The sequence below is a fragment of the Solanum stenotomum genome, chromosome 12, assembly GCF_019186545.1.
Source record: "Solanum stenotomum isolate F172 chromosome 12, ASM1918654v1, whole genome shotgun sequence".
Lineage (NCBI taxonomy): Eukaryota > Viridiplantae > Streptophyta > Magnoliopsida > Solanales > Solanaceae > Solanum > Solanum stenotomum.
The window spans coordinates 40095570-40112514 of record NC_064293.1 but is presented as its reverse complement, the minus strand read 5'-3'; the positions used below and the strand labels follow the sequence as shown (position 1 = coordinate 40112514).

Here is a 16945-nt window from a genome sequence, read left to right as displayed (position 1 = left end):
GGAACTTCGTGGAACTATAATATCTTAAAGAAGACGAAAAACAGAGGAATGGGACATGTGGTGCGGTACTCCTGCTGTTGTGATTCATAAATAAAACAGTTGCAATGGAGTAAAGTTAATATTTTTCCTCCGTGTTCATTTTTACTTGTTCAATATTTGATTTGATAAGATTTTCTTAAAATTACTCCATCAGTTCCAAATTATATGATTAAATTTAATTTAGCACAAAATTTAAGAAAGAAAAAAAATACTATTAAAACTTATGATTTAATTATTGTAACCAATATGATTGTGGTGTAGTGATACATTACTTCCAAAAAATATGTTTAAAAGCATCATCTCGAATAGACCCTATAATGCGCTATATCTGGACATCCAATGGGAAAAAACATTTTATTACAAATTAAATTTTTATTAAATATAAAATTATATAGTTCTTTTTAAAACGGACTAGAAGAGGCATTGAGTCATATAAGTTGAAAACAAAATAAAAATGAAAGGAGGGGCATGTGCGTGGGTAGTAGTGTCATAGTTTGGTGTAGGAAAATGAGGGAAGATGGAAAAAGGGAGAATAGAGAGACGTTGGATTAGAGCCGTTGGAAGAAAATGTGGGGTCAAGATTGGATTATAAAAATGACTCCGTTTCTTCTACTTTGCGGTAAAGCCAAACTATTCCTTCCTTTCTTTTTTTCTCATGAGAGCGTCTCCCTTTTTTCTTACACACTCCTGCACTATTCTTTTTTACTTCAACTATTCTTTACCCTATATATTTATTATTTGGCAAATAATTGATTAGAGTTATGCAGATAATAATAGTAATAAATTGATTAAATATATAACAAATGAATGATACCAAAGGCAAATATGATATTACTCAAACAATTTAGCTCCTAATCAACTAAAATGATCCCTTGACGTAGGTAAAAGTAGCTTAAATTAATATATTTTTCTTCTATTAAATTTCATTTATTTTTAACGCTAATTTTTAGGTTTAAACTGTCACTTCTTACGCGTATTGAATCCAATTTTCTTTAATAATAATAATGATAATAATAATATATTTGAATTAAAAAGACTCCTCCTTATAAGGGAATTATGTGATGTCACATGTGCGCTTTTTAATTAAATAGGTGATACTGATTTATTAGTTCATGTGATCCCAATCATAAATAATCTAAGTTAATTTAATACAACTAGAAATCATTTGTTCATATTCAAAAAATTTCAATGATTTACATTTTGTGGATGAATGGATTTAAAAGATAACAATGTCTTCTTCACTAGAAACAATAGTTCTTGTTTACTTGAAGAAACTTTTATGAATCCAACCCCAACAACTCTGAACAAAGAAACTTGGATGGGTCAAGTAATGCATGCCGTATGCTTGTTTATACATAGACTTGTCTCCTTTTGATATCGTCAATTAATAAATATTTTTGTATCATTAGACAATGTCATTTTTATTTTACACATTTCTCTACATTTTCATTTCTATTATGTTTAATGGAATCGATTAATTAATTGAATTATCCTCCAAATGCATAGTGGTAAAAAGCCAAGCTTTTAGGAGTTGGAACATGAAAGTTGGCATAAAGAGGATTAAATGTCACAAGCATTGAGGATGGTGAGCAATAATGTTCACTATGGTTGCTAAAATTCAATGTTTCAAACAAAACACACCGTTGGAAGTTGGGAGTGTCCCTTCAAATTAATATATACTTCTTTAATTAAATAAATGTTATTCTCTCAAATTTCAATTTATACAATAGTGGTTGGTTAAACATAAAAATAATAATTTGAATTTGTTATCTTAAGTATATGACAATATTTTTTATTATAAAAAAAACATGTTATCATGGGAATCTTTCAATTCACTTACTAGTTATGTGGGAATTGACTAACTAGTAATATAAATTATTTATGCGGTGACCAACACAAAATAGGGAAAAAAAGTGTAAATGAACCTATAAAGTGGGGGACAAGGAATGTGATTATTAATGGGGGGGGGGGGGGGGGGGNTCTGTAAAACTCATCTAGACATTGAACTACCAAAGTGTCAATAATTATCATGTATCATGTACCTAGCGTCGATCACGCAATGCATATACATACATTACATAGAATATATACTTCCTCGCATTTATTTTTTTCATATATGGTAATTAAGAAATCACTAATAGATTGATCTTACTATTTTGCTCTTTGTTTATATCATTTAGCCTCTTGAAAAAAGTATTTTAGATTTTAAAAAAAAATTAAACTTTCAAAGGTCATATTAATTGTAGGCGTAAAATAGAAAAAATGTAGCTTTTAAATTAAACATTTGGTAACAGTACTCTATCTTACTCTATTACTAGGAATCAGTTATTATTTCATATTCATATGTTTCTGGCAGTCAAAAATTGATGAAATGGATCACCAAATTCAAATCAAGTCACCTAAACTGTCACGACGAGATGGGTAAACATAGTATTTTATTATTTGAATTAAAATAAGTAATTCTACAAAAAAATAATATATATACAGCCAAAGATGCTTGTGAAAACTAACATTGAATCGAAATCAAATGAACTGAATGGAACAAATCAAAACTGAATAAGTTAGAAATAGGAAGAGAAAAATCGAATAGGACGATTATATTTAATTAAGTTTGATCTTTAATATATTAAATAGAGCTTATTTTAAACTATATTTTCATCTTTAGTTCGAAAATTTACATGGAATATGAAAAAAATAAATATAAAATATATATAATATTCAATAATAATATACCAGACTTGTGAAAATGTAAAATTTTAAGTAATAAAATATATGCCACGTCATTAAACCGTTGCTTTAAGGTGATATTGCTGGACTACATGGGCCAATTTCCATAGGCCCATTTGAGGCAGAACCCGGATAGCTTTACTCTTCTTTCAATTTTAACCTATGGTAAAGTTTATTTTATAACCCTTCATTAGCATTGCTACTATATTTTCATTAATAGCTCAACAAGGTCAGGCTTGCCAATAAGCACCATTTAAGAGACATCACTTTCAGCATTTCCTTTGATAATAAAATAAAATGCTTATTCATGTGAACAATCACTTGTCTAAGGCGTAAGCTTAATTTGAGTTAGCCTTGAGAATGAAAAAAATTCTATTTAGAAGAATAGATCATGCAATGAGTGAATTCAACAAAAATTTAATGTGAATTTCAGACGCCATGGAAAATAGAAATAAAAAAATTAATTTGAATCACACAAATACTTAAATAAAGGAAAAAGTATAAAGAGAAACCTCAAATTGAGCTTTGCCATATATATGACACATTTAGTCGAAATTTTAAAAACCAAACCACAAACTTAACAGTTAGCCCTCCTTTATATAGGGTTTACACTTCTCATGATCATGTTTAAAGAGTATTATAAAATCCTCATTGATGGTTCCACGATGAGAAAGGCTGAAAATACCATTAATTCCCAATATCTTTATTTTACTGAAATTTGTTATATTTTGGAATAATTCATACTTCTTTTTTTTTATATATATAATTGTGAATAAACCATATCATATTTGTCCTCGACTCTAAACAAAACTTTAATCCGAAGTATAACTTTAATAAATCATGGCCAAACTGAAGATCAAGGGTAAGTTTGAATTATTAATAAATCATAGCCAAACCACATTTTTGTAGTAACTAAAAGATTTTGTTCACAAAACTAATATTACTATTACCGCCGTTCCTTTTGGATTCTCATTTATTTTTCAAAAAATCTATTTGACTAACTTTAAAAATAAATTAAATAACATTAATTCGATAATTAAAAAAATAAATATGAAATAACTATATAAAAAGTACTATAAATTGTATATTTTCCCCAAATATGACAAAAATATATATTAAAATATTAATCTAAGTACAAAAAAATTGACAAGTTAAAAGAAACGGGAACTGAATATTTGAAACCAAACAATTAATGGCCACGTGTACTTACCAAGTCCATTGCACTTCCCTTTTTAATGTTTATTGATAGTCAATTCAACTTCTTAATGTATACTAATATAATTAACCTTGTCTCCCACCCGAAATAATCAAAATCCAAATATATATATATATTCCTTTTTATATTGTCAACTCAACATTTGTACATGTCCGCACGACTCGATAATTACAATTTCAAAACCCATAAAGGTGCTTCTCACGTATAGCTAGCTACTTCAAAAAAACTATATATACATATTGATAGGAACAGAATGTACAATAACAAATCAAGCAATTCCTCTCCTTCATCAATATTGAAGTTCCTATATATATTCTCCTCAATTACCATAGAATGAAGAGTTTTGTTTTTCTCACGGCGGCCTTGTTTCTGGTGGCCGCCGTGTTTGGTTCTGCATATGATGAGGACGATCTTCCTTATGACTACTACAGCAAGAGCTGTCCGAAGCTGGAGTGTATAGTGCACAAGAAAATGGAGGAATGGATTAAAAAAGATTATTCACTTGCTCCTGCTCTCATGAGGTTGCATTTTCATGACTGCTTTGTTAGGGTATGTATCGATCTTACTTATATAGTTTCACTACGTAGCTAATGTACAAACTAATTAAGTTAAACAACACGTCTTTTCTTTTTTTTCTCTTTATAATCATTTGATGTTTAAAATTTTATAAATTTGACTAATTCAGATTTAAACAACGTATGACCAATTTTAATGGGAATTGCTCCATGCTAGGGTCTTTTCCATTTTTTTAAGCTTGAACTTGACAGTTGAGTTATGGTTAAGGGGATAGATTACGTCCCATTCTATCCTTATGAATTTTCTTGTTGAATAATTATGAGTTAAAAAAATGGATAATTTAACCAAAAAAAAAAAAAGTTTAGTAGAAAGTTTATCTCCCTTTTTGGATTTTTTTTTTTTGACATTGCTTTCAACATTTTTGCACAAACTTACCGATTGATCTTAAATTTCTCATTTTATCCTTAATGACATATTTTTATAGTAGTAAAAAAAACTCATTTTACTTATACTTAATGACATAATTTATAGTAAGAAAAACTCATTAGATACTTAAGACTACAAATTACAAAAATTCTCATTTCTTATTTAAATTTTATACGATGCCATATCACACCTTAATTCAAGCTTTGTAACACAAGTACTATTCACCAATTAGTAGAATATTGTAGTATAGATGCAATAACAATTGCATTTTTTCGAAGTAATTTCTAAAAGTATTGTTCATGGATGGTGCGTAGGGATGTGATGCTTCCATATTGTTAGACTACGAAGGAAGTGAAAAGAATGCGAATGCAAGCAAGACATTAAGGGGATTTGAAGTAATAGATGATATCAAACGAGAATTGGAGAAAGAGTGCCCCAAGACAGTATCTTGTGCTGATATTCTAACCGTAGCTGCGAGAGACGCCACACTTGCAGTAGGTGGTCCTTACTGGATGGTTCCATATGGCAGGAAAGATGGCACAGTTTCCAACGCTAAAGAAGCTGATCAATTAGTCCCAATGGGTCACGAAGTAGTCACTGATTTACTTGAATTATTCCAATCCAAAGGATTAAATGTTCTCGACTTGGTTGTCCTCTCTGGTCAGTACTTTTCAATTATCAATGTTTTGTAGTATTAATTTTTTTATTATTTATTACTCCATATTTGACGGTAAGATAGTTCTAAACGTAGTCTAAAATCATGTCACACGATCCTTTTATAAAGTGACAAACCATGCATATTTTAGTTAATCGAAGGTTAGATGTGCTTAGCTAAATATTATTCGGACCAAAATCAACATTTATCAATTATGAGGGACCAAAAGTACTACTTCCTCCGTTCTATTTTATGTGGCAATATTTGATCGGGCATGAAGTTTAAAAAATAAATGTCGACTTTGAAATGTTTACCAAATTGCCCTTTAAAAAGTAGACTCACTTTTTTCTTTCCTCATGAATGTATTGGAATATTATTTTAAGATTAAGTGGGACCAGCAAGGGTAAAAGAGAAATTGTACCTTTAAATACTTCCCATATTAGAAAATGTGACATTCTTTTGGGGACTAACCAAAAAGGAAATGGTGCCACATAAAATGGGATGGAGGGAGTACTAATTATCCCTTATTTCAAATTGTGCTAGCAAATTTGTCCATAGTTAAACTTACTGGTTTAAAATTACCCTCTACACTAGAAAACACTTCGTTTTTCCCTTGATTCTTACTTGACGGGTAAAATTGAATTTTTTTTTCTTGAAAAATTTGGTCACGTTAAGTTGGAGCTCTGTTAATGATCATAAATGTATCATTAAATATTCAATATGATTCCACAAGATCTAGTTTCCTTGTAACTATACAATTGAATATCAATTTTGGTTTAATTTATATTCTGTGTTACATGTATGTAGGAGCACACACAATTGGAAGAACAACATGTGAATCTCTCCAATACAGGTTATACAATTATAATGGAACTAAGAAATCAGATACAAGACTTGATCATCTCTACTTAAATTATTTGGAAAGAAAATGTAGATGGGCATCTGAATATGTTGATCTTGATGCTGTTACTCCAAAGAAATTTGATGTTCAATACTACAAGAATCTACAAAAGGGAATGGGACTTTTGTTGACTGATCAATTGTTGTACAAAGATTCAAGAACTGCACCAATTGTCACAGCTTTGGCTACTCAACCAGATGAATTTGGAAGCCTATTTTCAGCATCTATGGTTAAGATGGGAAATATTCAAGATTATCTTAGTACTGATGGTGAAGTGCGACTCAATTGCGCCCACATTAATGCCCCAACTAAATATTAAGATATATATTGATCGTGTAAAAGATTTAATTTCTTACGCTATCAGTGCGAGTTTGTTTCTTTTTTCGCGTTTTTGCTATACTAATATTTAAATTTGTACTTTGAAGTTCGAATATTAATGAAGAGGCTGGTATGAACTTTAAAATCATACTAAGCTAAGGATAAATTCTCTACCAAAATTATGTACTTGCAATTAATTGAGGAATTTACTTAAAGGCAGTGAAGGAGAACTATACTCCCTCTGTTTCAATTTGTTTGGCCTGTTTTGCCATATATATACATCGTTAAATATAGTTTTACATTACATATATACTACATATACATTCTTATACACTATTATATATATAGTTTATATGCTTTGTATAATCACGTATAAATACAGTTAACCAACGAAACCAACAGATACCTTAACAAAAAGAAAAAGGAGGGTTGAATAGAAAGTAATTCTCATCTAATGTACACTAATTTAAAGGCAAAAAGTATGAGCATATGAAAAAGGACTTCAAATAATAAATTAATCGACCAATTGATATACTAATGATCAAATTTATAAATTATTATTGCTCTATAACAACCTTTTTTTTTGCTTTATCCTGTTTGGTAGTAATTAATTATGGGATAATTATGTCTACTCAAAAACTGTTTTCAAATCTGTGACCATTTTATTTTCTGGCTTATGTGACTTCCCCACGGTTTTTTTCTTCCTTGTCCCTTTATAGAATTTGTCCATTTTCATAGTGTCCAAATTGCGTAACAAATTGCATCAATGATCAAAAAATCCAAAGAAGGCAGTGAGTCAGTATTTAGCATTTGCATGTCTCTTCTCACGTCTCTCTTGCTTATCTCATTCACCTACACCTTTTGGCTCCATTCATTCTGTTTTTTCTACTAACAGACGAACTACTTACCCCACCCACCCACCCACCTACCTAACAATACATTGGATCGGTCTCGTCAGTCGCGGAACTAGAAATTTTATTAAGGGTGTCCAATAATAATGGTGTGTGACTGTCAAAATAAAATAAATTTTACTAAAGGTGTCCAAGAATAATAGTGTGTGACTGTCAAAATAAAATAAAAAAATATTGTGATATTTGGGGTTCAAACCCGAAACTCCTTCGTTCAAATGGACACCCATTACCACTATGCCAAATGCATAGCATTTATCAAAGGTGTCCAACTTTAAATATATATATCCTTGTAGAATTTGACATACAACGTAATTTTCCGACGAAGAGTGTCCAATTAGACACCCGGGGTGGCTATGGCTACGCCACTGGATCTCGTCATCTTTAATTAGAGTTCTTCAGTTCAATTTTTTTTTAAAAGATATTTTACAGAGAGTGAGTTTAATTCAAACTTTATATTTGTGTTTATAATATGATATAAAATTCTAGATTCGACTCTGAATCGGATATATGAATTTTGGACACAAGTCATGAGCTAATGTTTTTTTTCCTGTCTCTCTCTCTCTGTAATCTTTTAAGGTCACCAGACATTGATAAAGTAATTCATATCTCTCCTTTCCACTTTATCTCTTTCAAGATTATATTCTCTCCTCTTTTTTCTCTCTCTTTTATTTTCTCTCTACATCTCTAAAGTTTCACTCCTAATGTTCAAAAACTAGTTTAAATTAGCTTTGTCTTTTTAGGGTTTTCACATGAAAAAGTCTAGTCTTCCTTCTTCCATTTGTTACTTCTTTTATTTTTTACTGGTGACAGTAAAATCGTGACTCGTGTTGATTAAAAAAAAATAAAAATCAATCCTTCTTGTTCTTAACGACTCAACCCTTATATATATAAGTGTTGAATATATAGTTTAGCTTCTTGATATTTATTTAGTTTTTGTTTATGGCTAGGGATGACTTTCTAGCCTCTCATCATCACTTGTAAAATGACTCTCTACAACATTATCTCATTACTTACTCTCTTCTTCTTTCTTGTTACTATTGTTATGTCTGATGACCAACAAGTCGAACCGAGTTCTTTACAAGATCATCATCATCATCATGATGCAATCAAGAAGAACATTCCCAAACCTGTGAGTACTGAAAGAAGAAACTACAAAGAAGATCAAGTTTCTAGTACAATAATGGGAAGAAAAGGAAAGAATCATCAATCTCAAAAATGGAGAGACAAATCATTGAATGTTAATGCTCATGAAGTTCCGAGTGGTCCAAATCCAATTTCAAATAGGTAATTATCAAGGGGGGATGGTTTATTATCTTCTTAATTCTCTAGTTAATTTGTAACCTTTCAATTTTTGTTTTTCTAAAAATATGTATACATTTACTCGTAATATATATGGAATATATTATGGTTTTGGTTCAATTTTTGTAATATTGATGTGATTTAATTTTCACCCATCTATCTGAATGATCGGTCTCAAATGATAATGATATATCTTTTTCACGATTTCTATAAAAGAATTTTTGTTATGATTGTGTTTAATCATTTGGTAATGAGAATGCAAAGATCATGAAATTCATATAATTTGTAAGTACTAATTATATATTAGTAGTACATTTGATTTCTATCTTTTCAAAACATGCATCTATTGATTCATCATTTTAATGTCAGGGTCCCTTAGTTTTTTTTTTTAAAAAACTTTAATTTTCACTTTGATAAAGCTGAAAATGTATGCTGTTTCCACCACCATGCCCAAAAAGATAAGACAAATCTAACTTTCTCTGTACGTATTTTTCAATAAACCGTGTTTAGTAATTAATTAGTATTATATTAGTGCCTACTAGATCACTACGGATTGTTCACCAATTTTGAAACAGAAATTTCCTATTATTCGTAAAATATTGAAGATAAGACAAATATTTGTGACTATAGTGGAAATTGAGAGTGACATTTAGTTTTTAATTAAACCCGGAGCATTTACAAAAAAGTAAAATTTGAAGGAAGGCTTTAAATATAATATTGCTTTTAATGAAATTTATTATAGCCCATCCTTTTAATCTTTCATGAGACATAGTATTTTAGATTTGACAATTTTCTATTAATCTCTTCACTTATATGAAAAATTTATATTTTCAACAAATAATACTCAATATTTTCTTTTTAAAATATCTCTAACTTATTATTGCTTGAAAATAAATGAGGCCAAACCTTTGGCAACTGGCTCTTGTGGGCGAATTACAACAATTATGTTCATTACACACACACACACATATATATTACATGCTATTACATATAAAATCTGTATATTTTATATATATGTATATATTGATATACAGAACAAATATATTTGTTGAATATTATTAATTTGATAATGAATATAAAAAAAAACCTTCAAATTTGTACCCCTTTTCCTTCTAGAGGCGGAGCCAGAATTAAGAGTTTGAGGGTTTTAAATTTTAGGATAGAAGAGAAAAATATTGCAAAACATACTCCATTTTTTTTAGTATGAATGGGTTTCCACAAAATCTTCACTGAGCTATCATCTACAGAAAAGCTATTGAATTTGTCCAAACCCACAAACTCTCACTTAGCTCCGCCTCTGCCCCTCTCATTTTCCTGCCTTAAGAGGAACTTATTTGCATGGGTCAAGCAACCAAAAGAGTACTGGAGAATGTTTATGCTAATTAATACTCCATTTGTTCAACTATGTTACAAGCAATGCATGGTTGGCCTTTTTTTCTTTATAGAAATAATAAATGGAGTGGAACCAAATGAGCTAAAAAGTGTTGAGTACTCTAAGGAACACAATGATTAATATAAAGGGGGAAATTGTAGGGAATAGAGATTGTTAAGATGAGACTGCATGCAATTATGACAAGTCAATGAAGGCTGACCAATAATATTGACCATATAATAAATACTACCTTCCACCTATTTATTATTTGTGTGGTATCTTTTACTTCGTTTCCTATCGTTATTGATTGTATTTATCTAGCTAATTTGCTATCGTTATTTTGCTTTCTAAGTTTGGTAATATATTATTATATTAAGAGTCTATTTAATATAGTAGCTTTACTTTATATGAGAGTAATGATAAAATTTACGTATATATTATTTGATTTTTTTTTAAAAAAAAATCATGTATAAAATTGTATTGAGCATCTATATTACTGTTGTAGTACTACCTTCTGCCTATCTTAAATGTTGTTTTAGTTATATATTTTATCCAAATAAATATTTCCTCTATTTTTAGTTGGTTATGTATTTTTTTTAAAAGGATGTCTCCTTTTTTTTACAACTATTTGACAAAATTTTAATTTTAATTTCAACATCGTCAATGATAGTTTCAGAGCACAAAATCAAATGATATTTGATATATTATACACCTATTTAGTTTAGTTCAGATCATAAAATTCAATTTATAATAATAATTTCTTAAGTTTGCGCTCAGTCCCTCTGCCTATTTATGTGTCTTAGGTTGGTTGGTTGTCCTTGGCACAAATTCAAGAAAAGTAAAATTTTCTAATTTTTTTTATGGTCTTAGATTAATTAATGTAACATAATGTCTTTGAATTTTATGATCATAAACATGTAATGTGTAATAGTAAAGTTAAAAAGTTACTAAATATAGAAAGCGATATTTTAAAAAAAAAACACTTAAATTGAAATATAATAAATAAATAATTTTTCGAATCTGTCCTGCTTCAAAAAATGATCTATTTAACTTTTTTTCAAAGAGTCTATCTAGGTTATTAATTAAGTAGTCATATTGTGGATAATATAAAGCGTAATTTAGTCAAAAAAATCCTTATGATTAATAACTCAATTTTTTAAAATAGATATATCATTATGTACTAGGTAATTCTTTCATTCTAATTTACATAACATAGTTTGAATTCTAAATTCAAATTTCATTATTTTAATGGTGTATTTAGACATGCACTCTTTAAGATTTTTTAAAAATAATTTATATATTTAAAATTATATAAAAATACTATAAGTTGAAAAAATTAATAATTTAAAAAACATACGAATAAATCATACTATTTAATATGTGTGGTGGTTGGGAGATAACCAAAGGGCAGTACGTAGAAAAAGAAGGGTCGCTAATTTTTATGAGATATTGTTTTCATCAGTTACCCTATGAGCTACCAAACACTTCTTCTTGGATCTTTCTTCCTTCCTTTATTACTAATCTTATTTGTTTTTTTCTCCATGAAACTCCTTGTTTTCATGGCAAACGACATCACCTATTTTATTTCCATTTTCCTTTCTTTTTCCTCTCTTTCAAATTTAATACTAGCTTATTATTACCGTAATCTCACTAATTTAGAAGTTAATTACTTAGATACATGCTAATTTACAATATTACGAATTTTATTGGATTTTGGTATGCCAAATACATTTAGATACCTGTATCTCGGGATATATGTGGTCAAAATTAAGTGTAATTTGTTCTAGATACACTGTATCCAAATGAATTTACATGTATTCTAAATACATAGACAAATCTCGCTTGCCACTCTCATATTTCACTCACGTATTGGTATTTCAAATAAATGTGAATAACATCATATACATGAATATAGTGTATATCTAGAGTGATTTACAAATTACATGTATTTGATGTAAAATCAGGTATAGAATTATAGAGAGAATTAATAAATATAATAGAAATATTTATGTAATTAGATATTTTATCTATTAACGGAGTCGTGCCTCAATGGGCCGAGATCTGAACTAACAGATGGGCCCGTCTACCGACCCAATTCGTTTAGCCTATCCCCTCAATCCGGGACTCCCAAATCGGGTCGAATATACACCGGCCCATTTTACCAAAGTAGAGCAACCCGTCATCACTTGTTTATTTTGTGATTAAAGAAGACAAGATGAGTCTAATCATCTTTTTACAATTTCAACATTGTCTAATTATAAGCTATTGCTTGTGCTCAGGTCATTCACAAGTCTTTCATTAAAAAATAAAGTTATTACTACTTGCTTAAAAGTTAAAACTTTATTAAAACTCAAAATCATGCCAAAAGTTTCTCTTTGACTAAACTCTAATTAGTCCTAAAAACTGTTTCCAGATTGACATAAATAATATCGTACTCAAAGTTAATCAGGAAAGATATGTTATGTATTTTAAAAATTGTTGAATGAAATTTAACTAGTATTCTTTCTTAATATAAGCAACTATTTGCTTGATACAAANATTTAAGGGGCCACCGATGGGTTAGCCCTTCTTAATATAAGCAACTATTTGCTTGATACAAAAATGTTAACAAGGAAGGAGATCTTCACGATCTTTGCTAGAGGAAAAAAAAAAAACAAAAACCGAAGGTTCTTTATATATATATACACATACTAGATACATACACTTATGTTAGTTAGATGTCCAATTTATGTGGCATTATTAGAGTGACTATTGGAAGTATTCTTAAATTTGACATAAATTATTAGTTTTGTTCTCGAATTATGGACAACCTTAAAAATACGCACTTTCTAATATAGGCATCACCGTACTCAGGAAGACTCAAACCCAAAACAAGTTCCACATTGGGGGTAAATGTTGTTCAACCTGTATTACTAAAATACTTACAACGATAACTTTGAAAAATTTGGTAAGAAGCAACAAAGTTTAAAGAGTATTTTCAAAATTAGAAATTTAAATTTAGTAAAGAAAATAGAATATGAAACAGATTAGAAATAATATACAAAATATTTTTCTCAAAGAAAAAAATTGAGTCTACTGAATGCAGAGTGTGTTCTTAAGAAAATTATTCACTCAAGTACCCGATGATAAATAAAATATATCCTTTCAGGATAGAACGATCTTACTCACATGTGTATTATCAGTACCTAAATTTACGGTGTTAGCGAACCAATCAACAACAAAAATACACTTAAAATACTAGATTTAGTAGTAGAAGAAGTCAAGAAATTCGTTAAATACGTTGTTGAAAAATAAGAGGAAACCATTCTACTCCCTCCATTTCAAATTAATTGAATTGTTGAGGTGTTTCACATCCTTTAAGTAAAGACGATTAAGACATAATTTAGGCATATCTTTCCACTTCTACCCTTATTAATTAATGTCAAATTGATTAAAATAACTAAACATTAATTATACTCCCTCCATTCCATATTAATTTGATTTTTGAGGTGTTTCACACACTTTAAGAAAAGTAGATCAAGACATAAATTGAACATAGTTTTCTATTTTTACCCTTATTAATTATTGTCAAATTTATAATTAAAATAACTAAATATTAATTAATCACTAATTCCAATACTAACTAATGAAGGGTAAAATTGGAAGAACACTCTAAAAGTAGTCTTGAAAACTGAACAATTAAGTTAATTTGAAATATGAAAAATGCCTCAAAAATTAAATTAATATGGAATGTAGGGAGTAATAACCAATTCCAAAACTAACTAATGAAGGGTAAAATTGGAAAAATATTCTAAAAGTAGTCTTGGGGATTGAACAATTAAGTTAATTTGAAAAATGGAAAAAATTTCAACAATCAATTAATTTGAAATGGAGGGAGTATTAGACAACAAATGATAATATGAACAAGTGTATACTGTGCTTAATAAGAAAAGGTCACAAGCAACTTTTGATTAAAGTCACAATTGTTCAGAAAATTCACAATTCTTCATAAGAGTTATTACAATTTTTCATAATAGTCACAACTTTTTATTTTTCATTCACATTTTTTAAAAATGCAATAGGTAACTCTCTCTAACAAAGACAATTCTATACTTATAAGGACTTGAACCCGAGATAAGTCACAATGAAGCGCTCTCTAATAAAGATGACCTCAAACCAAAGAGATATCTACTAAACGATAGGAAAATAGTAGTACAAGTTCAAATGATAGGTATAAACTTTGTCCTAAAACGTATAGTACAAGATAGTACACATTACACAAACTAAAACCCACCAACTCCTATTCTTCTCCTTTTTCACCTTGATATTCTCATCATTCTATCACACCTTATCATCATCGAATCGGATTGAACAAAAAGGCCCATACTTGCCCAACGAATCAACAAAATACCCATCTTCTCCAAGAACCCAAATCGGCAAGAACTCAAAATCGGAAAGCAAATATGATGCACATGACCTTTTATTGGGGTAAAAAAGTAACCCTTTTGTTCGATTTCTGGAGAACTGATTCATGGACTAGCTATGCAGTTACTTTACTTGCTTGTTTTATCTTCGCCCTATTTTATCAGTACATGGAAGATCGTCGTCAACGATTCAGAATTATCTCTGCCAATTTCAGGAGGAATTACCCTCCACCGCCGCCGTCTAGCGCTGCCGTAAATACTCCCCTTCTTTACACTTTCCCGACCGTCGGCGGTAAGTGGAACTCGGCGAGATTCGCTACGGCGATCGTTTTTGGGATCAATTCGGCAATTGGGTATATGCTTATGTTGGCTGTTATGTCATTCAACGGCGGCGTTTTTGTGGCTATTGTTCTGGGTTTGGCGATCGGATATTTGCTGTTCAGGATCGGCGATGAGGATGATGTCAGCGTTGATAATCCTTGTGCCTGTGCTTGATATGATATTAGTTAATGGGTTTGATTGTTGTATGTATGAATACTGATTAAACGATAATGAAAATGTTTTCCTTTTTTACATAGCAGTATTGGATCTGTTGATCTTTCATATTTCCTTCTGTTCTGTTCTGTTGTATTTCTTGATCTCAATATAATTTTACACCTTTTCTGCTTAGCTATTTGTGCCCATCTGTTTCCCACGATTCTGTGTACATCAATTATAATCCTTTCTTCTTCTTCATTAAAACAACCCCTTTTCAGATCTGGCTTTAAATAATTTATCCACCTCATGAAACTGCAGCTTTTTCCAAATCCGGCGAAACTAATAAAGAAACAGTCAAATCTCTTTGTAATGTGATACTTTTGAAACAGTACAGAAATTATCGAGATTTTAATTCCCTAGTTTAGGCGTTAGGGACACAACTCCAGCAGGAACATGAAGCCAAAGACCTCTCTTTACTTAATTACTTTCTGTTTGCTGCAACATTGATTTCCCATTCTCAACTCATCATACTTCCAAGTACAACAAAAGAAAATATTCCCTAATTGAATTTTTGAGGTGTTTCACAGTTCACCCCTTTATGAAAAGTAGATTAAGACATAGTTTTCTATTTTTACCCTTACTAATTATTGTCAAATTTATTGAAGTCATCACATTGAAAATCCAAATGAAGGGTAAAATTTGAAGAACACTCTAAAAGTAGTCTTGAAAACTGAGCAATTAAGTTAATTTGAAAAATGGAAAATGCCTCAAAAATTCAATCAACATTGAAAATCCCTTGGTGAAAACATTTTACTGATATTTAGCGACTCTTCATTGCATACAAAGTTGTCAAAGTATTTATATAGAGGTCTGGTTTTACTTTATTATAGTCGCAAAATTCTTTATTTGTTATAGTGAATATTCTAGTTATCAAATTCCAAGATCATTACATGTAGAAAGTAGACATAAATTACATTTCCGACTACGGCTAGCACCAGGAGTTTCAGTGACATAAACATCTTCAGGCTTCATTCCATTAGGCATATTCCAATTGAAATAGTAAATAAGTTGAGCTAAAGGAAGCTCAACATTTGATAAACCAAATGAAATTCCAGGACACATTCTTCTTCCTCCGCCAAATGGTAAATACTCAAACCTATGTCCGATAAATTTTAAATTATTATATACTACTACTACCACAATTTATGAACCTCTCTGGTGTAAAACTCTCAGAATCCTCACAAAATTCAGCATCTCTATTAATTGCCCAAGCATTCACTATTACTTTAGTTTTAATAGGTATGTCATGTCATATCCATTTAATACACATTGCTCCCTGCATTCTCTTGGAAGTAACAAAGGAAGTGGTGGGTGTAACCTCAGAGTTTCTTTAATTACTAATTTTAGGTAGCTAATTTCTTTCAAATCACTCTCTGTTACTCTTTCTTTTTCCCTTGAGGATTCTTCTCAATTCTGTTTGTGCCTTTCCATAACTTTGGGGTTTCTCATCACTTCAGCCATTGCCCATTCAAGAACGTTTGCTAAAGTTTCAGTTCCTGCTAGAAACATGTCCTGCATATATTCACATTTTAAATTACTAATAGAGTTAAGTAATGATATGATCATATGGTGCAGTATTTGTTTTGAAAGTACTGTTAGTGAGGTTGTGCATAAGAAATTAAAAG

At 30.0% G+C, this 16945-nt stretch overlaps 2 protein-coding genes across 2 annotated transcripts; both read left to right on the top strand.

Moving 5' to 3' along the window:
* Positions 1-4272: 4272 nt before the first annotated feature.
* Positions 4273-7008, top strand: LOC125847660 (peroxidase 7). The gene is made up of 3 exons (XM_049527310.1): positions 4273-4531; positions 5239-5584; positions 6387-7008. The coding sequence occupies exons 1-3, from the start codon at positions 4316-4318 to the stop codon at positions 6797-6799; spliced, it is 975 nt and encodes a 324-aa protein (XP_049383267.1). The 5' UTR covers positions 4273-4315; the 3' UTR covers positions 6800-7008.
* Positions 7009-14566: 7558 nt separating this feature from the next.
* LOC125847669 (copper transporter 5) lies at positions 14567-15311 on the top strand. The gene has a single exon (XM_049527321.1). The coding sequence runs from the start codon at positions 14823-14825 to the stop codon at positions 15276-15278; it is 456 nt and encodes a 151-aa protein (XP_049383278.1). The 5' UTR covers positions 14567-14822; the 3' UTR covers positions 15279-15311.
* Positions 15312-16945: the final 1634 nt, after the last annotated feature.

Coding starts and splice junctions, on each gene's coding strand:
- LOC125847660 (XM_049527310.1), top strand. CDS start 4,316: ATGAAGAGTTTTGTTTTTCTCACGGCGGCCTTGTTTCTGGTGGCCGCC. Junction 4,532..5,238: donor TTCATGACTGCTTTGTTAGG/GTATGTATCGAT, acceptor GATGGTGCGTAG/GGATGTGATGCTTCCATATT. Junction 5,585..6,386: donor CGACTTGGTTGTCCTCTCTG/GTCAGTACTTTT, acceptor ACATGTATGTAG/GAGCACACACAATTGGAAGA.
- LOC125847669 (XM_049527321.1), top strand. CDS start 14,823: ATGATGCACATGACCTTTTATTGGGGTAAAAAAGTAACCCTTTTGTTC.